Source organism: Schistocerca serialis, chromosome 7 (assembly GCF_023864345.2).
Source record: "Schistocerca serialis cubense isolate TAMUIC-IGC-003099 chromosome 7, iqSchSeri2.2, whole genome shotgun sequence".
NCBI classification, from domain to species: domain Eukaryota; kingdom Metazoa; phylum Arthropoda; class Insecta; order Orthoptera; family Acrididae; genus Schistocerca; species Schistocerca serialis.
Genome location: NC_064644.1, coordinates 217,836,567 through 217,861,093, shown reverse-complemented (window position 1 = coordinate 217,861,093; position 24,527 = coordinate 217,836,567). Strand labels below are relative to the sequence as shown.

At 41.8% G+C, this 24,527-nt stretch overlaps 1 protein-coding gene across 1 annotated transcript in view; it reads right to left on the bottom strand.

The window, feature by feature from the left end:
• Positions 1 to 23,332, bottom strand: part of LOC126412987 (myrosinase 1-like) — an 80,371-nt gene extending 57,039 nt beyond the window's left edge. Inside the window, exons 1-3 of the mRNA XM_050082878.1 lie at positions 23,197 to 23,332; positions 12,395 to 12,528; positions 1,123 to 1,257 (exon numbers count right to left, since the gene is read on the bottom strand). Coding sequence (XP_049938835.1) covers positions 1,123 to 1,257; positions 12,395 to 12,528; positions 23,197 to 23,332 — 405 coding nt within the window. The remainder of the gene's footprint in view (positions 1 to 1,122; positions 1,258 to 12,394; positions 12,529 to 23,196) is intronic.
• Between the last annotated feature and the right edge of the window lie 1,195 nt (positions 23,333 to 24,527).

The window sequence follows — 24,527 nt, the reverse complement described above, 5'->3', positions numbered from 1 at the left end:
GATGGAAGTCACTGTTTTTAGTTCCTGTTGTCTGTACTCTACAGAAGACTATTTGTCGCGTCAATCGGCTGTTACGCACCAGCCACGTGTCTGCCGTCTTGAGCGGTGACGTCTACTCTTCAAAACGTACAGCATTTAATTACTAGTAGGCCTTGATAATAGGGAAAATTAACAACGTGTAGAGATTTATGAACTGTTTTTGGATGTGTGCATGGTAGATTGGAAGCTACTTTCCATTTAAGAGATAAAGTAAACCGCCACAATATGAGAATATGGGACAATGGGACAAACAAGCCACATACATTATTGAGCTTGAGAGAGTCGGTGTAAAGCTGTATGTGTTTTGCATCGTTTCCGAGACACGATTTACGGTCCATTGTCTTTTTTCCGTGAAAAGAGTTTGCTTGAATCACACATCTCGATTTCTTGGAGATCTGATTTTGCGAGAACAGGCCAAAAAATTCAATTATTAGCAAGATAAAATATCGCTGTACTGTCAGCTGGATGTAAGAGCATTCCTTACCACTGTGTTGCCTCAATGACTCATGGGCTGCAAAGGGTGTACAGGCCTCCCATTAAATCATTGGCCTCTAGGATTCCATGATCCCCTGTTACGTGGTTTTTAGCGGTTTTTGAAAGCTTCTAGCAATGCACGAACCGTTGTCACAACTTTGGGTGGTTTTTGAAGTTGCAAACAGTGCAATAACTCCAAATATCTAGCGAAACTTTAGTATGATTTTGACTGTCTTCTGGTAAGGGCAGACAGACCATTTGTTAAAGATAAACGAAAATGTCGTTCCTCAACGTAATTGTGTAGAGTTCCCCATATTTTTATCTGCATGCACGTAAAAGGTGTGCCCTTGCGAAAAACGGATGGTCATTTTGAAAATAAGAACCTCGTCGTCTTGTGAAGAAGCCAAATTAACGAATTCCTTACACTTTCATTCACAAAGAAGATATAGTCTAGTGAAATGTAATCGGTCTTCCTGAAACTCTCAATAAAGGTTGGGATTCAACAAATCCAATGAATATTTTCTTAATTCATGTTTTCGGAAAAGTGATTGTCATTTAGCGGTCACAATAGCGTTTGGATAAAGTATTAATAGCTGCTGTTTCACTTACCATGGGTTGGATGCCGTTGTCGAGGAGTTCGTTGATGAGGTTATTGTAGTAGTCGATGCCCGGCTGGTTGATAATGTCCACATCTCCAGTCGGCAAGATGCGAGGCCAGGAGATAGAGAAGCGGTACACGTCCACCTGATTCAGAACAGTTTGAGATAAAGAAATGTTTGAGATAAAGAACGTTCATCACTTAAGCAACAATCAGAGAGGGCCGGACACAGCTGTTTCATTGCGAGTTCTTGTCAAGATGGCTATTTTCCATAAATCTTGGTAAATATCCATAATGTTCTTACACACAACAATTTGTCACAGATAGTTTTCTATACCACACGAGACCCATTTGGCATCTAATCCACAGAGCTTAATTAAGCTACGGTCATTCGGCAGATATCCACAGTTAGTTAGAGGTTTTCTCCCAGTCAGAGTATGGTCCGATGTACAGAGAGTTATATGTTGTCCATAAGGGCCACCTTATATTGTGTAGCCACTACCAAAACATTTCGATCTCGTGGAGCGACATTGCATTAAAGTTTGCTCATGGTAAACGTACATTACCGTCTCACGTGCACTGCCAATCACAATAAGGCGATTAAACTGTTCTACATCCTCAGGAATCAAGCTAACCGCTTTCATTGCCAGGCAAAAATGTATATCATGGAAGCTGCTTTCACCTTGGGGACAGTGCTTCGAATTCTGACGGGAGGAGGAGAAATATTCATCACCATTGAGCAGTTGACGGAGGGAGATGTGCTAACTTTCAAATATGGCTAAATTGATTCTGAGTGTCTCGTTGAGTAGAACAGGGGACAAATGAACCCTTATTCCGCACCTTTTTATAAATGACCAGTAATAATTTGTTTATGTGTAGTATTGGACAAGGAATAACGGAAAATGTTTAAAGATGTTTCACTTAATGGTTTTCTGGAAAGTGTTTTTTTTTCTAATTTTGCAGATCTTCAAAACTGTGTGTATATAGTCACATTTACCAGTACCGATCTGCGCCAGTTCATATCAGCAACGTAATCTGCAATCTGAATTTCTGACTGACAGCAGAGAAAATTCGGTTAAAACTGAACAGATGTGCTAGGCAGTGCAATGAACAGTTAAAGGTCATCCATCCATCGGATGTGAGGCTGCGTATGAGAGAACTGGACTCTGTGCCGACACTGTCAGTCTCCCTGTTTCTTCATTTTGAACTGAAATTCACAACAGCTTGACACAGTACTAGGGGTCGCTAACACTAAGCAAGCGATTCACACGGTTAACAAATAACACTGAAGAGAGAGGAAAACTCCTTATCTCTTTGTGTTCCAAGGAAAGTAAAAAAATGAGCAGTAACTTCATCCTTAGAACTAATAAGTAGACATGTGTATGATCTACGTGAACTGGCTATTGTCATACTTAATACTGCTATATTGTTATTTAGTTACGCTTCACATAGTGAGGCCTCAAAAAAAGTTTGTAAATTTGTGGTAAGGTACTATGGCACCAAACTGCTGATGTCATCGGCCCCTAGGCCTGGACACCACTTAACCTAACTTAAACTAACTTACGATAAAGACAACATATACAGCAATGCCCGAGAGAGGACTCGAGCCTCCGACGGGGGCAGCTGCGTGAACCCTGAAAAGCGCCCTAGACCACGCGGCTACCCAGCGCGGCCGAGATGTCTCGTTCAGTTACATATGTAATATGACGTTTGGTCTCAGTTTTACTTTAACTGGGGACTACATAAAAATGAACTTCGAAAGTTCACCTACATCTATACCCCGCAACACTTGCACTTCTTCGTTGTCGCTACCATTTTCGTTTTTCCCTGTCGCCGAATTGAGCAAGGGAATAGCAACTGTTATTTTCACTCAAGATGTATGTGAAAGACAATCAATATTTAGCCTACCTCTTCTTGGAATGAACACAAGAACGTTTAACTGTTAAGCTCTATGTGATATATAACGTTTGTACCGTCCGATATTGGCACTTCATGACATGGGCAAAGGAACCTCTGCCGAAACTCTTCGCGCTTCCTTCGATATCTCTTTCTCAGCTACTAATCTTCGCTAGTTGTGGTCTTAGACAGGTGAACGGTATTCGAGAATCGGATGTTTCGGGGTTTCTCGTGTACACCCTTTGTGTGTACGTGTGAGGTGGGCAGGGAAGCCTTTGTAAACGGAGACCAAAGTTAGAGTACAGTAAGCAGGTTCAGATGGACTTACAGTGCAATACGTGTGCTTGCATGAAGAGAGTTGCCGAAGGTAGACTTACGTGGAGAGTTTCATCAAACCAATCTTTAGACTGGAGACCAGGAAGATATCTTTCATATAACTCATACACCAACGCAAAAAACGCAATACCAAAAAACAATTAATATAGGGTAACGAACTTTAGGGAATACATTTGTTTTGGTAACTTGTAGGTATAAGTAATTAGTATCTCAAGGCCACAGGTTAATCTAAGTGCAAGAAAAGCCATTGCCAATGTAAAATGCTCGTACTTCAATAACCGGTAAAACCGGTAGAATGTTGAATGAAAAGGTGCAAAAGTACCATGTATTGAGCTGTACAGATGTCGGATGTAAGTTTGAGGGACGGAGTTCCATGCCTGTTGGACTTGGTCGGTCAATACATGGACAGTTATCGCTGTTTGTGGAAGGTGCTGGAGTTGGTGACAGGTGACGTACCACACATGCTCGACTGGAGACAGATCTGGTGATCAAGTATACATAGGCAACACGTCGACGCTCTGTAGATCATGTTGGGTTACAACAGTGGTATTTGGGCGATCATTATTCTGTTGGGAAACCACCATTGAAATGTTGTTCGTGAATGGCAGCACATCAGGTTGAATCAACAGGCTGACGTACAATTTTGCAGTCAGCTTGCGTGAGGTGACTCCAAGAGTGCTCCTGCTGTCATATGAAATGGCATCCTAGACATAACTCCAAGTGTAGGTCCTGTGTGTCTAGCTCGCAGACGAGTTGGTTGCAGGCCTTCAACTGGGCTCCTTCTAATCAACACACGACCAACACTGGTACCAAGACAGAACCAGTTTTCGTCAGGAAACACGACAGACCTCCATACTGCCCTCCAAAGAACTATCGTTCGCCACCACTGAATACGCAAATGAATGTCATTTACGGACATGGTTTTGGTTTATTGGAATGCGCACCAGGGGGCGTCTGTCTCGGAGCTGTCCTTAAAGTACCGCTTTGTAACAGATCGTTGTCCAATGAGATGCGAACTGCTACTCAGTTTGCTTCTGCAAATGTAGTACGCTGCTCAAGAGGAATACACCGAACACGCTGGTCTCCCCTCTCGATAGTGCCACATGGCTTTCTGGAGCCCGGTCTTATGGCGAACGTACTTGCACTTGATCACCACTGCCACATATCATGCACAGTGGTAACAGTCCCACCAAGCCTTTCTTTAATATCGCAGAACGAACATCCGACTTCTCCTAGTCCTGCTTCACGATGTCGTTGAAACTCAGTGATGTGTTGATATTGGGGTCTTTGTCTCCTTAAACATATTCTGGACTAGCGTCAACTCACCAATCACGCACAATCACAGAGATAACTAATGTTCACTACCGTTAGAATGTGTATTTAAAGCAAAACTGACTTGAATCCTCCTAGTGGTGCTACCGGCACTAGATCTGTATACACGTCATCTTTCAGATGTAGATTTGTAGATACACGTCTACCACCTTAAGTTTATGTCGCAAAATTCCTTCTCGGTGCTACAAGTTTTTACTTTCAGCTTATGTCTTTGGGTTTTTTCCAAGGAATCTCAGTGTGGCATATGCTTTCTCTATAATAACTTTAATGTAGCTCCGAAGACTATTTCTTTCTTTTCCATAGTGTTCCTACCGTCTAGCGCAGGGTCAAACTTCCCAACCCTTACCAAATTTTATTTTATTAGTTAGCTTCGGTGTCGAATGCCCACACTTTTCAACGTAACCTAAGGGAGTGAACTGTGTAAACTTTGTTGTGCCTGCTATATTTTAACGGCTTGTGTATCGTATTCTTTCAGGTGAAATTTGTGAACCAGCCCAGAAGTCAGTCTGGCCGGTGTACCAGTCCACGACCGTTAATCCGCTGCTCGCATCTGCGTGTCGCTCATATGCATCTCTCGCGAGCAAGCGCGCTCCTCGTTACATACACGAGAAGGTAAGTTCCTAATTTTTGACGAATCGTGGAATGTCTACTATACAGGGTCTTTTCACCTATTTATATTTAATTATTTCGAAAATAATTTGCTGACTATGTATTCCTGGACATCATGTGTGCTGGGTATAAATCAGTTACCCAACACTGACTTTCGAAAAATCGTGCTGGACCTGGACTCGAATCCGGATTTCTTTCGTATCGCAAGCGGTCGTCTTAACCTCTTCGGCCACGTTAACCATTTCATCCTGTCTAATGAACTCATTAGACTGTCTAACGAATGCATGTAGGTATTGCGAGCCATACGGAAGTTTGGGGCGGTCCGGGAAGCGTGCACGGATAATTCAGAGTACCAAAACTGAAGAGGATTCATGTCAAATCATGCTCGCCGTTGCAAATTAGAAGCGACTGGATTTGTAGTCCTTCTGTGAGACACTAATGAATTGTCAAACAGAGAATGAGTTTGGAATGAATAATTTGTAATGACTTAAATAAAATATACAACGACAGCTTCTTGACATCGAATTCATAGAAGCTTTGGAAGTGTGAAACAAACGGAGGCAAGAGCTCCACATTTTACAAAGTGTATTACAAATATGTGAAGAAAGCAATTCAGAATCACAACACGGATCTGAAGGAAACCGAAGAAAAGCATCTTGGATCTAACGAAGAACAGAGGTTGCACCACCAAAAAATACCTGGCACATAGTGAACAAATTTAGGCAGTTTGCTTATTCCGTATTTTGTACTTCAGTAAGTGCCACAACGTAAGATAGAATTGGGCTATAGTAACACCAGTGCTGAGAGTCAACTACACAGTAATGTTACAAAATTGTGCGATGTAAAAGGAATTGAATTATAAGACACTATGTTAGCGTTTTTGCCTTTCACTCCATGTTTTTGTTGCAGTAAATATTCTGCAGAATAATCATCTTGAGGTTGAAGCTCTTTTGTCCGTGTTTCGTTTATCTATACACATACTTTTGTATGGTGTCAGCCTTTAGCAAAACACAATTTTGTTTTTTATTAAAAACATGTATCACTGCAGTTACAGCATCATCAGTGGGCTTTTATTTTAAGCCTGTGAAACATAGAAAATGTTCTTTACCGTTTGTATACATGTAAATGTTGGTTTTAAAAATCGTAATTACAGATGTTTGAAGAACCCAAAAAAATGTCTATCCATACCTTTTTACCATTGGTGTGATTTTCCTGATGTATTATGCTTTTATAGTGACTATTTCCTTTCACAATTTTTTATCTGCAACTATATACTACATAATGTAGACAAATTATTTAAGGAAAAATTACGATTTGGAAACTGTTACGTCTATGTCTGAAATTAATTACTTCTGTGTGGAAGTGTGTGTGTGTGTGTGTGTGTGTGTATGTGTGTGTGTGTGTGTGTGTGTGTATTTACAGTATGCATCACTTACATTTTCTGTTTTTCTTATCTTCTTCACTGTGAATTCATGTATATTAAGCAGTCACTGTGACTGTTTCACTGTTTACCATCTGTAAAGACAAGATGGCGAACAGTGGAACTATTTAATGCGTTCTTGGCAGTTGTTTTGAATCTTTCAGAAGTGTATGTGCCCTTGTGTGTTCGCACATGCTCACTTGTATGTATGTATGTGTGTGTGTGTGTGTGTGTGTGTGTGTGTGTGTGTGTGTGTGTGTGTGTGTGTGTGTGAAGAATGGAGAGAGAGAGGGGGGTGGGAGGTTCGAGGATCTTTCGTTGTTATTACTATTGTTTTATTATTTTTTTTAGTTTTGTGTGTGCATATATATGTTTTGGTGGGTGGGGGGGGGCGTACGACAGGTTGGTGTTATCTAGTAATTCTTTGCTGGCATAAAACAGAGTTCCATTGCACAGTGCTGTGTATTCATTTATTACTTGTTTTCCTTCAACTATGGTGTTGGATATTTGATAATATTCTTCAATTATTAGTTTTGTGGGGGAGGCTTTTGCAGCATTTGAGAATTTTCAAGTCAGTATCGATGTCTGTAGGGCTATATTTCTTGTCCATAAGGTATTCAGCAAATGTGGAATGACAGCTGTTACTTTTTAATGCTCTTCTGTGTTCTGTGTATCTGGTATCAAAGTTTCAGCATGTCTGTCCTTTATAAACTGATTTGCAGTTCCGACAAGTTAGTTGGTAAATACCAGATGTGTTGTGTTTGTCTGTGATTGTGTTGGTTGTCCTTAGTTTTCTCTGTGTTGAGTTGTCAGTCTTGTGGGATATTGTTCTTTGAGTATATTGCCTATACTGTGGGCTGCTTTGTTGTTGGTTGTGAGAGTAAGCCACTTGTTGTTGTTAACTTTGTTTCAATTTTGTGATTCAGTTTATCCATAATGCTTCCATCATATCCGTTCTCTACAGCTATTTGTCAGATTGCCTCTAATTCATTGTTATAACTTTTTTCCGTGAGTGGAGATTTGTTCACTCTGTGTAACATACGAGTATACTGGAAACCAGATAGTTTGTGTGCAATCAGATGATTAGAATGTTTGTGAATGGCTGTGCTAGTGGTGGTCACTTTCCTGAACATGGAGAATTGGTGTTGGTTGTTGTGTCGGTATATTGTGTGGCCAAGGAAATCTAACCTTTTGTCTTTTTATGTTTCTATGGTGAATTATATTTAGGGTGGACTTCGTTTAGTGGAGTGAATACACAGCCCTGTGCAATGGAACTCTGTTCTCTGCACTCAGAGAATTTTTATATAACACCAACTTATAGAACCCCTCCTCCCTACCACCGCCACCACCACACACATACACATAAAGACATATACACACACAAAGCTAAAAAAATAAACAAACAAAATAATAATAATAATAATGAAAAATCCTCAAACACACTCCCTCTCTCTCTGTTTCTCTTTCTCTCTCTCCATTTCTCTCTCTCTCTCTCTCTCTCTCTCTCTCTCTCTCTCTCTCTCTCTCTCACACACACACACACACACACACACACACACACACACATTCACACAAGGGCACATACACCTCTGAAAGATTCAAAACAATTGCCAGGAACACCTTCAACTGTTCCACTGTCCCCCACCTTGTTGTTACACCTTCAACTCTTCTAGCTCCACCATCTTGTTTGTACAGCTGGTAAACAGTGAAACAGTCACAGTGACAGTTCAATATACAGAACTTCACAATGAAGAAGATGACGAAACAAGAAAACGTAAGTGAAACATAATGTAAATAGATACACACAAACACACACACACAGAAGTAATTAATTTCAGGCTTAGCCATAACAGTTTATTAATTATAATTTTTGCTTAGATAATTTGTCTACATCAAGTTGTATATGGTTGCAGACGACAAACTGTAAAAGAGAACAGTCACTATAAAAACGTAATACATTAGGAAGACCACACCAATGGTAAAAAGGTATGAATGCATAATTTTTTGTGTTCTTGAAAAATCTGTAATAACGATTTTCAAAACTAATGTTTACATGTACAAAAACAGTGAAGAACATTCTTTACGTTTGTCAGCCATAAAATAAAAGCCCACTGATGATTCTGCAACTGCAGTGAAACGTGTTTGGGATAAAAAACAAAACTGTATTTTGCTAAAGGCTGACCTCATCCAAAAGCATATGTATCCTGTAGAATGTTTTAGCATCTTTGTTCATCTACGAAATTACACTGAACCATACTAGAAATCCTTCCAGAAAATACTGGCAGATTGTTTCCATTGTGATTGTTGTGTGGAAGCTTACTCTGAAAGTATCACAAAGGATCTGAATAAACAAATGATCTTTTTTGGAGTCAGCTTTCAGGTATTAATATCAAATACCTTTACAATGTGCTTCACGCATGTACATACAGTGTCTTTTGCTGTACTGGATATAGTAAATGGGTGTACACTGTCGTCAGTATTCATGTTCCTTGCAGGTTGGATTACAATCTAGCAAAGCAGCATCTGTGGGCTGTTGTTCTTCTTCAGAATTCTTTGTCTCATGTGTTTGTGTGTTAGTTTATCTATGTATACATTTTCAAAAGTCAAACTTATTTATCATACACAGATTTTCACTCTTGTTAAAGAGATATGGCCATATAGCTCACTCTTACGAAACCACTTGCTGAGCTGCATTTGGTAGCATATGTTCTGCTTCCACATATAATGACAGAAATAATTCGCAACACCAGGAAAGAGTTGTGCGACATGAACGAAAGTCGCATCTGAAAGATGCTGTCTGTTCAAATGTCGCACTAGTCGCATAACAGTGGCGCTAGTAGTGCCACAATGAGAAAAGGAATCACGTTTGCTTTAAATGCACGCTGTAACAATCGTGAGTGTTAGTTACCTTTGAGATTGGATTTGCAGAGCTGATGTCAGTCAAGATTGTCATTAAGGTGACAAAGACACCATTGTCAGTACCTCGTTGTGTTTGAATGGTGTCGTGTACTAGGGCTACGAGAAGCTGAACATTCCAACTGCAATACTGAAGAAAGACTTGGCAGCAAAGCGCGTACTGTGCATGATTGCTGGCAGCGGTGGTCACGGGAATGTACGGTCGCAAGAAGACAGGGCTCCGTACGGCCACGTGCCACTGCCGAGAGGGAAGAGCAACGTGTTCGGCGTTTGCCTTAAGCGGGTCGCACTGCATATTCATCAGCAATCTGGGCAGCAGGTGGCACTACAGTGAAACAACGGACTGTTACAAATAGGTTACTCCGAGGACAGCTGCGAGCCAGACGCCCTGTAGCGTGCAATCCACTTAACCCAAACCGCCGCCATTTGCTACTTCAGTGGTGTCGAGTGAGAGGTCACTGGAGGGCTGGGTGGAGCTCTGTTGTGTTTTCTGATGAAAGCTGGTCCTGTCTCGATGTCAGCTGATGGCAGTGTGTTGTTTACAAGGAGACCAGTTGAGGGCCTGCGACCAACCAGTCAGCGTGCCAGACACACTGAACCTACAACTGCAGTTATCGTCTGGGATGCGATTTCGTATGACAGCAGCAGCATTCTCGTGGCATTCCAAAGCCCACTCAATGCAAATTTATACGTCAGTCTGTTAATTCTGCCGGTTGTAAAGCCATCCCTGAATGGCATTCTAGGGGGTACTTTCCATCTGGATAACGGTAGTCCACATGTAATTGTTGTAACCTAACATGATCTACAGAGTGTTGACATGTATTCATGGCCTACTCGACCACCAGATCTGTCTCCAATCGAGCAAATATAGATTATCATCGGACGCCAAATCCAGCATCATCCACAAACAGCATTAACCGTCCTTGTACTGACCGACTAAGTGCTACAGGCAGGGAACTCTGTCCCACAAATCTAACTCCGGCACCTGTGCCATACAATGCATGCACGTTTGTATGTTTGCATTCTACGTTCTGACGCTTACACCGACTTTTTATGCCTCAATATTTCGCATTTGTAATGGCTTATCTCGTGCTTACATAGGCCTGTTACCTTGCAATGTTAATCACTTAAATATGTAGCCTAGACAAATTTATTCCCGAAATTTCATCACTCTGTCACTCTGTCAGTGTATAGATTTCCTACTTTCCTATCTTGCGACGTAATTGTAATTGTGATGTGCGCTGTATTAATTCATGCAGTCGGTAGCGTTCTCGCTTCCAACGCCCGGGTTCCCGGGTTCGATTCCCGGCGGGGTCAGGGATTTTCTCTGCCTCGTGATGACTGGGTGTTGTGTGCTGTCCTTAGGTTAGTTAGGTTTAAGTAGTTCTAAGTTCTAGGGGACTGATGACCATAGATGTTAAGTCCCATAGTGCTCAGAGCCATTTGAACCATTTGAATTCATGCAATCAAATTTTGATATTCCAATTTTAAGGTATGTTAGAATTGAGTATATAGAATAATTAGGCTCAGTATTTCACCGTCACCTACTCATGGATTTATTTTTAGAAAGAATATAATTAGAACCATATTGCAGGCACTTATTAAAACAAGTTACATTTCAATGAGCTTTGATACGAACTGTGTGCAAATACGGGTCCAACAAAAAATTTAATATGTCACTAGTTGGTAGTACATCTTATGTAGTACACATTACGTCAAGGAATTTGCAATGCCGGCCGGAGTTGCCGTGCGGTTCTAGGCGCTACCGTCTGGAACCGCGAGACCGCTACGGTCGCAGGTTCGAATTCTGTCTCGGGCATGGATGTGTGTGATGTCCTTAGGTTAGTTAGGTTTAAGTAGTTCTAAGTTCTAGGCGACTGATGACCTAAGAAGTTGAGTCCCATAGTGCTCAGAGCCATTTGAACCATTTTTGAATTTGCAATAGCGAATTAATTTCGACGTTATTTGGTATAGCTGTGTGTCGTGAACACTGTCTCCTCTTTCACATATGCATACAAGTATATTTAACAAGTTATATTTGCTTACGGTGAGGGTCAACTGCAGCCCCTACACCAAGCGTTAATGTTGTATAGAACTTCCTGAATTCCGATACACTTTCCAGCATTGCGACTATTCTAAATACTACTGCGTCCTCCAAAAACAAGTACCTACTGACCTTTCGTCCATATCAACTTTGTATTTCGTGAATAATATCGGCGCTATTATACCCCTTTCGATAATCCTTAACTTTTCTTGCATGTAGCTATTACAATGGAAAGGTATCAATAATTAATCGGAGTGTGAACGTTAGTACCGCTAGACACTCGGGGCCAATTACCAATTCGGATTGACAGAGTAGATACCGACGATTGTAAGAATAACGGCACGTTTCATTTTGGGCTCTTTTAGCTAGAGAGCTATACAGATGCTGATCCAACTTGAGAGGCAGGCGCTACAACAGGTGGGTTGCGTGGAACTGAGAGCTTTACAATTTGAATTCGAGAGTGTTAGTTCCAAGAAAAATCAGATAATGTATTACTTCCACAAACATATCACGAACCGACCACGACTGGCAAATCAGAAATGTTAGAACATATATGGAAATTTAGCGACATTCGTTCTTCCAAAGAACCATCATTGAATGAAAAAGAAATTAGTGGAAATTATAGTGGTAACAGAGATATTCTTCGTTTCTCACCATAAAGAGGTTTGTGAAGTATAAATGTAAATGTAATAAGGATAAGAATAAGTGAAATGTCCCAGAGTCTACTCACATTTAGAGCCTTCAGCATCTGCACATCCTCCTTGTACTTGTGGTAAGAATCACAGGCCACGTCCCCATTGTCGCCGTTTGTTCCGTATTCCGGATGCTCGTGAAACATGTGGTCCCAGATATTCTCTCCCTTGCCTAAGAAACATAGAAGCAACATCTTAAATATTGCTACAAGTCACAAGAGAGATTATTTACATTCAGAGGTTGTACGACATACAGTAGTTATAGCAAGATCACGTGATGAGCCAACTGCTAAATAAATGAGAAGGTCGGAATTAAATGAGAGTGACATTGAGTCATTTTATTTCTGAGAAGAATGTAACATTTTCTTTGACTCTTCCTCTTCTCTTCCTAATTTGGATCGTTTAGTGCCTATTACGGTGCCCGAACTTTCCATAATTTTTCAATGTGTCCTATTCTTGTGATTCGTATTTCTTTACGTTTACAAGTAATTTTTCAGCGTGAGATCTCTGTATATGTTCTCTTTACATTCTCCTACTTTATTCTATCTTTCTATTACGTTGCATGTGTTTCATTCATTTCCGATAGCACCATTTCTGATAGTGTTGTCTTTTTTGAATACATTGTCTCTTTTCATAAACTACATCTGCACACTCTAGACATCCAATTCCCGTTTCTTCTTGACCACCTGCGATTCAGATCCGTATAATACTGTAGATACGGTAATAGTTGCACAAAACTTTAGTCACCTATGTGTCAAAGTTTTATGAAATGGTCGGCTGTCAGTGTAATTTCATACACGTATACGCCAGCTGTGGGTATTAAAATTATAGGACCTGCAATTTTATGTGACAGATAGGATGGCCATCAGAATGCGTTAGTGTTGTTCACGTGTTAGAACAGTTAACAAGTCTGGTAGAGTATATAAGCGGCGCAGATAGCGGCGGTGATTGAATAATCACTGTGAAGGACTTGGAGAGGCCACATACGAATGTGAGATAGCGTTATCAGCAACTGACAGAGTTTAAGAGGGGGCGATATATGGGTCTCCATTTAGCCCGCTGGTCAAGTTACACAGATTTGCGGACATTTGGCTGCAACAGTATTCCAGTGTTGGATAGCGTGGGAACACGTGGACAGTCATACTTGTCGTCAAAGCATGTGACCACCCCAAGAGTGGATCGACAGATTGCACCAAGTGCAATGAAGCCCCTTTGAAACTGCTCCTGACATCCAAGGAAAAGAAGTGGACTAGCTGCACCATTCTGTATCATCCTGCACCATTGGTCGGAGACAAGCAGCAACCAGGCCAGAAAAACATAGTACCATGCATTGGCTGCCATTAACCAACAACACAAACGGCATCGTTTTGGGTAAAGACGTTACTGGGAAGCGTGAACTGCTGATTAATGGGGGCATATTGTGTTCAGCGATCAATTGCTGTTGGGAGTAACCCATGATAATCGTCGGCGAGGCTGTCTGAGACGTGGGGAGAGCTCTCATTCTTCCAATGTTTTGGGAGAGGCAGAGCTGTGGGTCTCCTAACGTCGAAGGTTGACCGACGGGTGTGAACTGAGGTCACGGCTGATAGTGAGCTCTTTAGGCACAGCGGTACGACACAGACATCCTGCGACCTCACGTATTATCTTTCATACAACAGTAATTTGGTGGCATTTTTCGATAGGAAAATGCTCGTCCACACTTGGAATGTGTGATTTTGATGTACTTCTGTGGCCAGCAAGATCTTCAGATCCGTCCTTGATAGAACATACATGGGACCACCGTAGACGTCAACCCCATTCCAGTACGACTCTCCAGTATATCAAGGATCAGTTGCGACAGTTGTGGTCCATCATGCCTCAGACGGGGCATAATGCACTTATGATACCTTCCCCAACTGAAACAGTGCACGCATCAAGCCCAGCAGGGGTGTAACATCATACTGGATAAGCAGACTGCTGCTGTTGCCAACTTATTTGTAAATTTGACTTGACTTTTTATCACTGAAGTAACATCAAATAATCTCGCAAATGAAGAACTCTGTGACCGTTAGTGACGTCGTGCCACATCGTCTTGGATACTGGCAAACTCTGAATGGTCTACGAAGTGTGATGTGCATATATGCGTCTTGTAGAAACGGTGTCACAATCGTCATGTCTTCAGTCTGGCACCGGCGCGGCGGGGGAGGGGAGGGTGGGGGGCACGAAGCAAACACTGATGCATCACTGTTTCCAGAGGACGTCTTATCAAGGGCCAGAGTGTCAAGAAAAGGTAGTGACACATCTCGAATGAACACCAGGTAACTTGTAGCACTCAAAAAGTGTGGCAGCAAGTAAGTTCCTCTTTCTTGATCACACCCAACACCACCCAACTTTATAAAAAATCGTCCTGGGGATCTGTGTAGAAAATGCGTCATAGACTGGCAACATGCAAGACATAGTCATTGCAACAGTTGAAAATACCATTAAGTTTGAAGGAAGAGAAATCAGTTAAAAAAAAAATTGCATGGCTGTCTGTCTCAGTAGTGGAGTGACAGATTGAACTTCCTTATGTCTTGTTCTCGATGCTCAGTAGATCCAGAAATAATATTCTGTCACTTATCACATCATTCACTTCTGGACTTTTTTTTCTTTTTGAGGCGGGCTCATCAGTCTCCCCACTGGTTTGATGCGGCCCGCAACGATTTCCTCTCCCGTGATAACCCCTTCATCTCAGAATAGCACTTGCAATCTACGCCCTCTGTTATTTGCTGGATGTATTCCAGTCTCTGTCTTCCTCTACAGTTTCCGCCCTCTACAGCTCCCTCTAGTACTATGGAAGTCATTCCCTCATGTCGTAGCAGATGCCGTATCATCCTGTCCCTTCTCCTTATCTGTGTTTTCCACATATTCCTTTCCTCTCCGATTCTGTACAGAACCTCGTCATTGCTTACCTTATCAGTCCACCTAATTTTCAACATTCGTCTGTAGCACCACATCTCAAATGCTTCTCTTCTGTTCCGGTTTTCCCACAGTCCATGTTTCAGTACTATACAACGCTGTACTACAGACGTACATTCTCAGACATATCTTCCTTATATTAAGGCCGATGTTTGATATTAGTAGACTTCTCTTAGCCAGGAATGCCCCTTTTGCCATTGCTAGTCTGCTTTTGATATCCTCCTTATTCCGTCCTTCACTCGTAATTTTACTGCCTAGGTAGCAGAATTCCTTAACTTCATCTACTTCGTGACCATCAATCCTGAGGTTAAGTTCCTCGTTGTTCTCATTTCTAGTACTTCTCATTACCTTCGCCTTCTTCGATTCACAATCAATCCACACTCTGTACACATTAGACTATTCATTCCATTCAGCAGAGATGTAATTCTTCTTCACTTTCACTTAGGATATGAATGTCATTAAAGAATCGTATCACTGATATCGTTTTACCTTGAATTTTAATTTCACCTTGAACCTTTTTTTTATTTCCATCATTGCTTCCTCGATGTAGAGATAGAACAGTATGGGCGAAATACTACGCCCTTGTCTTACACCCTTTTTAATACGAGCACTTTTTTCTTGGTCGTCCACTCTTATTGTTCCCTCTTGGCTTTTGTACATATTGCATATGGCCAGTCTCTCCCTATAACGTACCCCTATTTTTCTCAGAATTTCGAAAATCTTGCACAATTTCCCATTGTCGAACGCTTTCTCCGGTTCGTCAAATCCTATGAACGTGTCTTGATTTTTCTTTAGTCTTTCTCCCATTATTAGTCGCAACGTCAGAATTGCCTCTCTGGTGCCTTTACCTTCCCTAAAGCCAAACTGTTCGTCATCTAGCGTATCCTCAATTTTCTTTTCCATTCTTCTGTATATTATTATTATAATTATTATGAAAAAGTTTGGTTTGTACCGTGCTTCGGAGTCCACATTGAGCTGTAGTGCCCCCTGTAACTGGCAGGGTAAATCACTTCAAAGGCTGGAAGAAACAACCTCGAATAGAGCCATGCCTTCTAAATCACTATCGTGTTGAAACCAAATTTCGAATTACATTTTACTAACTGTTGTATCTACCGCGTACGAGTACTACAGTGGATAATACAGTGGCAATATCACTTGACGTCATAGTTCTCACTCATTGTTTCAGATGAGGGTGTAACTGCCGCTCCATCAATACCATCCACAAAGTTAGCTTCTACGATTAGCAATACTTGCGCTGGTAGTAATTGGAAACTTGTGGTAAGGACTATGAGACTAAACTGATGAGGTCCTCGGTCCCTAAGCTACCTCACTAGTTAATCTAACTCAAACTAACTCATGCTAACGACAACGCAGATACCCATGCCCGAGGGAGGACTCGAACCTCCGACGGGGCGAGACGGGCGAAACGTGACAAGCCGCCTGAGACCGCACGGCTACCCCGCGCGGCATGGGAAGGTGGGGGGGGGGGGGGGGGCTCGTAGTCGATTGGTTATCAGCGAATATGCAATATGGACAAAATAATCCGGACAAGTAATAGTGGACACTAATACTGGGTGTATTCTTCCTTCGTCTTTATAACGGAATTTACTCTGCTGCTGACACTATCAGTATGAACGTCAGTAGGGGCCTGATATCAAAGGTGTTGCATTTGGCTCAGGTCGGGTATCCGTGCAGGCAGTGCTTCTCATGGAACTTATTAACCACAAATCGTTGCCTCAAAGACGCTACTTTCAGACACGCTACACTGTCATACTGATAAAATCGGTTATCCTCTCCACACTGTTCCTCTATGTATGCAGGATACAATGCTGTGAAATGTGTTCATACCCTTCCGCATTTAGTTCTTGCCCGCATCTCGTGGTCGTGCGGTAGCGTTCTCGCTTCCCACGCCCGGGTTCCCGGGTCCGATTCCCGGCGGGGTCAGGGATTTTCTCTGCCTCGTGATGGCTGGGTGTTGTGTGCTGTCCTTAGGTTAGTTAGGTTTAAGTAGTTCTAAGTTCTAGGGGACTTATGACCACAGCAGTTGAGTCCCATAGTGCTCAGAGCCATTTGAACCATTTGAACCATTTAGTTATTTCCTAACTGCAATAAGAGGACCTCACCGCGGTCACTATAATTATTGCCATACGGTAACACCAACTCCTCCGTGCTGCACTATTGGCACTGTCTCATGATGGTAGGCAACATTCTACAGACATTCGACAACCCTCTTCCACCGGACTGCGATAGAGTATAACGTGATTCATCACCCACAATCATTCGTATCCAGTCAGCCGCTGTCCAGAGGCGTCCCTCTTTACACCACCTCAAGCGTCTCTTATCACTGACAACAGATACGTTTGTCTTATGAAGAGCTGCTCGACAGTTGCACACTATACATTTAAGTCGCTGCGCACTGTATTTGTGCTAGCTGTATTCCGGTAGCGCTTTGGACCTCACGTGTGATTTCTTCGGCTGACTTCAACCAATTTTTTTCTCAACAACGTTCCGCAGTCCTTCACCTTCCCTGTCCGTCGTGAAATGAGGTCTCCCAGGTCTTGGTTTAGATGTGGTTGTTTCTTCGCGATTCCACTTCACAGTCACAAAACCAACAATCGGTATGGCACCTTTAGAATGTTAAAATATCTCTGACCATCATAAGACTCCGCTTCAATCATGCCTCTTTCCCACAACATCTACGTCGGATCAACGTTTACAGTTCACCAGCATGTCAGTGCGATCCTGAGTCGGAAGCTGATGTCAACCACATCTTATTTATGGGCCCCAAATTTGACCGTGAACGGTTGGTGTTTCTGAAGACATTGCTGAGTATGGGCTGCCATCTTCCTCAACCAGCTTCTTCTCTTTTGTGTACTAAAGACATTCGTCTATATAAAGTGATAGTTAACTTCATCAAGAGTACTGGTTATAATCTGTAGGTTTTAATGGTGTGCATAAATTATAAATATGTCTTGCTGATGAACATATTTCAGAAGTCGTGTGAATTGTAAGCCAAGACACTTTTAATTATTTTCCAATTCAATTCAATTCTATTTTTTAAAACATTATGTACAAAACTGTAACAGTTAAGCTTTTTATTCTTGTAAATATGCATTTCTGTATTTGTTTATTCAATTATGTGTACACTGTCACTATGTGTTGCCGATGGCTAAATTGAGTACACACTCAAAGGCCAAATAAAAAATAAAAAAATAAAAAACAAAAATATCTCTGAGGGACTTTTACTCAGTTTTCATCCAATGACTGGTCACATTCGGAAGTCACTGAGCTCTCCTAACCGTCTCATTTTGCCGTTTTTGTATGTCTTCCGAAAATACAGTACCCACGCCTCTTTTTTACTGGCAGGTGCCACATCTAGTGAATACTTCCGCATTACATAGGCGTGTCCGGATAGTCGTGATCAGATAGTGTAAACTGAAAGAGAACTGACTCCGTGGACACATGATTGGCTTCGGTTTGACGAGGCATCATCATTTCTCCATTCCTTCGGTTTCCTGACGATTTGAGAGCTCGGCTTTCCTAACCTCAGAAACTCCCACACGAGGTGTGCCAGTAGTGTGAGTTAAAGGAGCACGCCACGACTCCCACTGATAGAATTGAATGATGTGACATCATTACCTTCACACTTCGTTTTAGATTAGCATGAAACTGCTGCTCCATCTATACCTTCGACGTTGTTAGCTTCTACGCACGCATTTCTGGAGCAGGCGAAAAGTCGACTATGAACGAATAGTCTCGCACACTACGCATTCACTGAAATCTTTCTATGCAAACCATTTTCTATGGAGACACTTGTAGCATTAAAAACTCAGTTTCTCGTAAGTTTGTAAGCACTCACTCCATCTTCAGGCCACGAGTGACCTACCGGGACCATCCGACCACCGGTGTCATCCTCAGTCGAGTATGCGGATAGGAGGGCCGTGGGTCAGCACACCGCTCTCGCTGTCGTAAGATGTATTGTTGACCGTAGCCGCTACTATTCGGTCGAGTAGCTCCTCAATTGGCATCACGAGGCTGAGTGCAGCCGGAAAAATGACAACAGCGCATGGCGGCCTGGATGGTCATCCATTCAAGTGCCGACCACAGCCGACAGCGCTTAACTTTTGTGATCTCACCTGAACCGGTGTAACCACTGCGGCAAGGCCGTTGCCCGTAAGTTTGTAAGCATGATACAAAATTCATTCAAATTGGAATGAAGGCTCTGGCGATTCGTTTCTTGGTAAATTTATTCCGATTTTTTGGGCATTAATGGTTCAAATGGCTCTGAGTACTATGGGACTTAACATCTATGGTCATCAGTCCACTAGAACTTAGAACCACTTAAACCTAACTGACCTAAGGACATCACACAACACCCAGTCATCACGAGGCAGAGAAAACCCCGGACCCCGCCGGGAATCTAACCCGGGAACCCGGGCGTGGGAAGCGAGAACGCTACCGCACGACCACGAGCTGCGGACTTTTGGGCATTACATACTCTTCCACCACATAGTAAAAACGCAACTGCATTTTCCTGTAACGAGAAATACAGCTTTCTCGACAAACACTCGAAAGGTGTCCATAAAATTCAAACCTTTCACTGCCGATTTTCTCGCGCCTGTTATTTACATAGACATATTCTGCACCATACTATCTGTCTTTGAAGGCATGACTATCTTTGACTACACTCAGTAGGACGCTTGTAAGGTGCTCTATAGAGGTCCGAATCATGTAACCCAATCAGAGTGTAACACGGCACGTGGTTGGTGGAGACCGCTTGGGTTTCAATGGATAAAACTAGCCTATTTTGTGAGATGCAGGTTTGGTGAGACATCATGATAGTTGAATAATAATTATGTGGAATTGAAGTCAGAGACTATCGTGCATTCGCAGACGTCGTGGTATAAATACGGACTATTTTCTAATTTTTCTAATTTGCATGGCAGAGCTTGGGATGTCGACATTTTCAGCATTCATAGATCTTTAATGACCACTTCCTAGGTTGGACATGGTTCGTAGCATTGTGAGAAGTGTAACCTGCGAAGCACGGTAAACAATCAGGTTAATACTTATCCACCCAAACATCAGCAAATTTGTATTCACCACATCCCCGCTTAGCAAGTTTTTTTAATTACTTTCTGCGTATACTGATTTGCTTGTGCTTCAATTCTGGGATTCTTTGTTCCACATGTTTCATGCACTCATGCAGTGCGTTCAGTGGTGGCTTCATTGGTGCTTTAAACATAATTACACATTTCCTTACTAAGATATTCTCAATCTAATTCTGTATACCTTGTTTCTTACCTACAATTTTCACAGTTTTATCGTGGAGCTGTTCTTTGCAACTTGCACTGTACTACCTCAATCCTGACACAGCAGGTTTCTTCCACTTCTTTGTCACAAATATACAGGGTGGTCAGAAACAGCCTGAGAAGCTTGTAAAGGTGTTGCAGGGGGGGCTGTGCTCAGAAGTAATTCTTATGAAACAAAAGGCAAAGGTTCGCCATTTCCGAAATAATTAGCTTAGAGCGTAGACAACCAGACCATTGCGTGCTCGAATTCAAGCGGCTCGCCAGATACAATTACCGTAGATTATAGCCCTGCACGAGGCCGCGCAGTATTTGGCTCGGGTTCGACCCTTACTACAGTCATCTCTAACTACAGTCATCTCTTACTACAGTCCGATGTCAAATTTTCATATACCTCTCTTGCTGAGATATAGCCCGCGTCTCGTGGTCGTGCGGTAGCGTGCTCGTTTCCCACGCCCGGGTTCCCGGGTTCGATTCCCGGCGGGGTCGGGGATTTTATCTGCCCCGTGATGGCTGGGTGTTGTGTGCTGTCCTTAGGTTAGTTAGGTTTAAGTAGTTCTAAGTTCTAGGGGACTGATGACCATAGATGTTAAGTCCCGTAGTGGTCAGAGCCATTTGAACCATTTTGCTGAGATATAGGCCACCAAACTAAAAAACCTTTGGCGACATTGTCTCAGGTGGGCCGCTTCAATTTGCGCACGCAACAGCCTGATTGGCTTACTTCAATACTAATTATCTTGGAAAGTGTGCAACATATAGAATTTTCTTCTTAACAGTTAGTACAACCTGCCCTGCAGTACTCTTACGAGCTTTTCAGCTTGTTCCTGACCACCCTGTGTAGGTGTACCAAATAACCGTCGTAAGCTGTACGCTGCGTTCACAATCTTTGCTGGAGTTTACAGGATAGAAGTAAAGTCACCCTTTGGTTTTGCAAAAAAAGGCTACCACCTCAATACGTCATGTGTAATATAATCGTTTGTGTCTTTTAACTCTGAGGTTTCTAAACAGTAAGTCTAGGTTAACAGACCGGGTCAAACATGCCCACATCGTGGTAAAGGTTAGGCCACGTGATTATCAGAACATGATACGTTTAGGGTGTTCAGACTTGTTTCCATTTTGTGTCCCTTACTAATACACTGTGCAAAGTAAGATTGTCTTCTTCTTTCATTCTACCATATAGATACGATAATATATAATTCTTATTCTGTCATACACTGAAGAGCCAAAAGAACTATTACACCTGCCTCAAATCGCGTAGGACTGCCGCAAGCACGCTGAAGTGCCGCAACACGAGGCGGCATTGACTCGACTAATGTTTGAAGTAATGCTGGAACGAGGGGATGAAGATCTCTTCTGAACAGCGGGTTGCCAGGCATCCCAGATATGCTCAAAAATTTTAATGTCAGGGGAGTTTGGTGGCCAGCGAGGGTGTTTAAATTGCGAAGAGTGTTCCTGGAGCCACCGTGCAGATAAACGGACTATCGGCACGTGCTGCGCAACTCTATTGTAGACACTGACGAAAACGCAGGAACTGTTTCTTTTAAATTAGATTAATACACAGAGATTCAAAAACCTAACTACCAAAGCACTCGGTGAAACTACATAATCCACCCTTGTTAAGGAACTTGTAATATGTCACAAAATCGGATTACTTTCCGACGCAAACGGAAACGCACGGACTGTGGCTCTTAGATATTAAATAAACATTCAGAAACTCAAGAAACTAAGTCAGTGTTCTTAGTGGGCATAGTCGGATAGAATTATTATACGATTTCATGGACCTAAAGTTTTCTATATAAGAGGGCATCTTTCAATGTAGGCCATATTTCTGGATGTGTTTCCACACATCTTCGGGTCACTTTTATAGCAATGAAGAGATACAACCAGTTCCCCGAAATCTTGTACTTCCGTGTTGCATATTATTCAAGTGATTACATTTCGCTTTTGACTTTGAAGCGGTTTACTAGAACTTGCTGTTTCGTTTGCAGTTCTTTTGACAGATCTTTACAGGAAGATCCAGGCATTAGGTGACCTTCCCAGCCACATAATGGCGATTGCTGTTGAGTACACTTGCATGTCACTTAAGTACGTGTTAATTGTAGTAGCTCTGATTTATTTATAACCGTTACTAACAATCAGAAATTTCAGACAGCCAGACCGTTCAATCATGTCCGAAACGTCTCCAAGAATTATCAAATGCTAATCACTTACGGCTCCTGCAAAAAGTATTGGTTGTGCTGAAAACGTGTCGTACCAGAGTTACTTGAATATAAGAATTTCTCTGAAATTCAGTCTCAGGTTTCCTTTTGGTAGAAAATGTTGAAATGGTTTAAAAGCTCAGCCAAAAGTCTTAAAATCGAATACATTACCTATTTTGCGATTTTTTGTTGTAAAAATATAGTAGTTATACTTTCATTTTCAGATGACGTATGGAAAGAAACTCCGCCTTTATCAAGACTTATCTGTGTGCAGGCTACTTCTCGAAATGAGGACTTTCTCTTAGTAAAGAGTAACCGAGTGCATTTCATTACGTTAAAGTTTTCAGACTGCTGTGCTAATGAAGTTGGAGTTACGCTTTTAAAATGGGCACTCACCATCTTCGTTCCACGCTCCCTCTATCTGGTAGGAAGCCGTTGCACATCCCATAAAGAAGCCATTCGGGAATTTGTTATCTGTCGATTGCGTGGAGCCGACAGCCACCAAAGCTGCAAAGAAGATGGCTGCCAACATTTCGACGGGCACTTATCGCTCACCAGTCTCTGAGGACTTTATATACGTTCTCTGAACTGCTGAGTCACTGAGGCAATTACTGATGTAATCGACTTCTTTTCGTCTTGAAACATCTGAGATAACGGGTAATACTGATGAGATGTGTACTGAACTTCGCCTTGTTCATATAGACGAGTTGGTTTTCTGTGATTATAAAATCGTTTGGAAAACTCTGCTCTTGCCTGACGCTCTTGGCCCTATAAAAAAATTCATAGCTGATAAAATTGGAATAGAGTAAGACTGCAGCCCCATTTCGTTCGCAACAGTCTACAGGCACATTTGTTTTGGTTTGTTGGCAGATATTTTCAACCTTTAATTTTTTTTCAGGGATACAGCAGGAGTTAGCCCATGAAAATACTGCTCATCATGCCTTTCATGAAACGCTCAGAGACCACGGAAAAGTCTGTTTCTTTCCCATTAGAAACCAAATGATTTTTTAAATGGGAATTTTCGTGCCCTTTTGACAGAAGAGATTACTGTGGTATATTCACTTAATTGATACGTTCTATTGCTGTCTGTAAACTCTCTGCTTGCTCTACGAGACCATACTTTGCTTTGCTACATAGAATATTCTGCAGTTGGTTATTAATTTGATATGAGGCCACTGTTTGCGTATTCTTATATGCTTGTTACAATAACCTTTTTTAAGTTCTAAACAATCAATTGTAAACATCATTATCCTACGTGATCGGTTTAATATACTTAGCATTCATTTTGATTAAATATTTACTGATTATTTCTGTTTTGTAAATAAAACCGACTATTCCTGCTGAGCGTTTCGCCCTTTTTTTACTCTAAGGCATCTTCAGTGGATTATAGAACGATACAGTTTGTTATTATATGTGTTACTTTTAGATTATCAAACAGTTCACAAAGTGTTGTTTTATGAAAAAAAGTAATTACTTACAATTTATTGGCATCTGCGTTTCCTCCCGTCTGGTCTGGAGGTCGCACTATCACTTCATTTCCGAAACATAAGCACAGTTTAATATTGCGTAATGTTTCTTTACGCTGTTCATCATGTTTACCTTTATTTTTATGGAGCACTGTTACTCTTTTGACACTAGTTACACATATTTGTTCCAACACTGTCAATCGAACAAACTCACTCCTCAGAAAGGGCGCACTTATATTCACATAACATCGATTACTACGG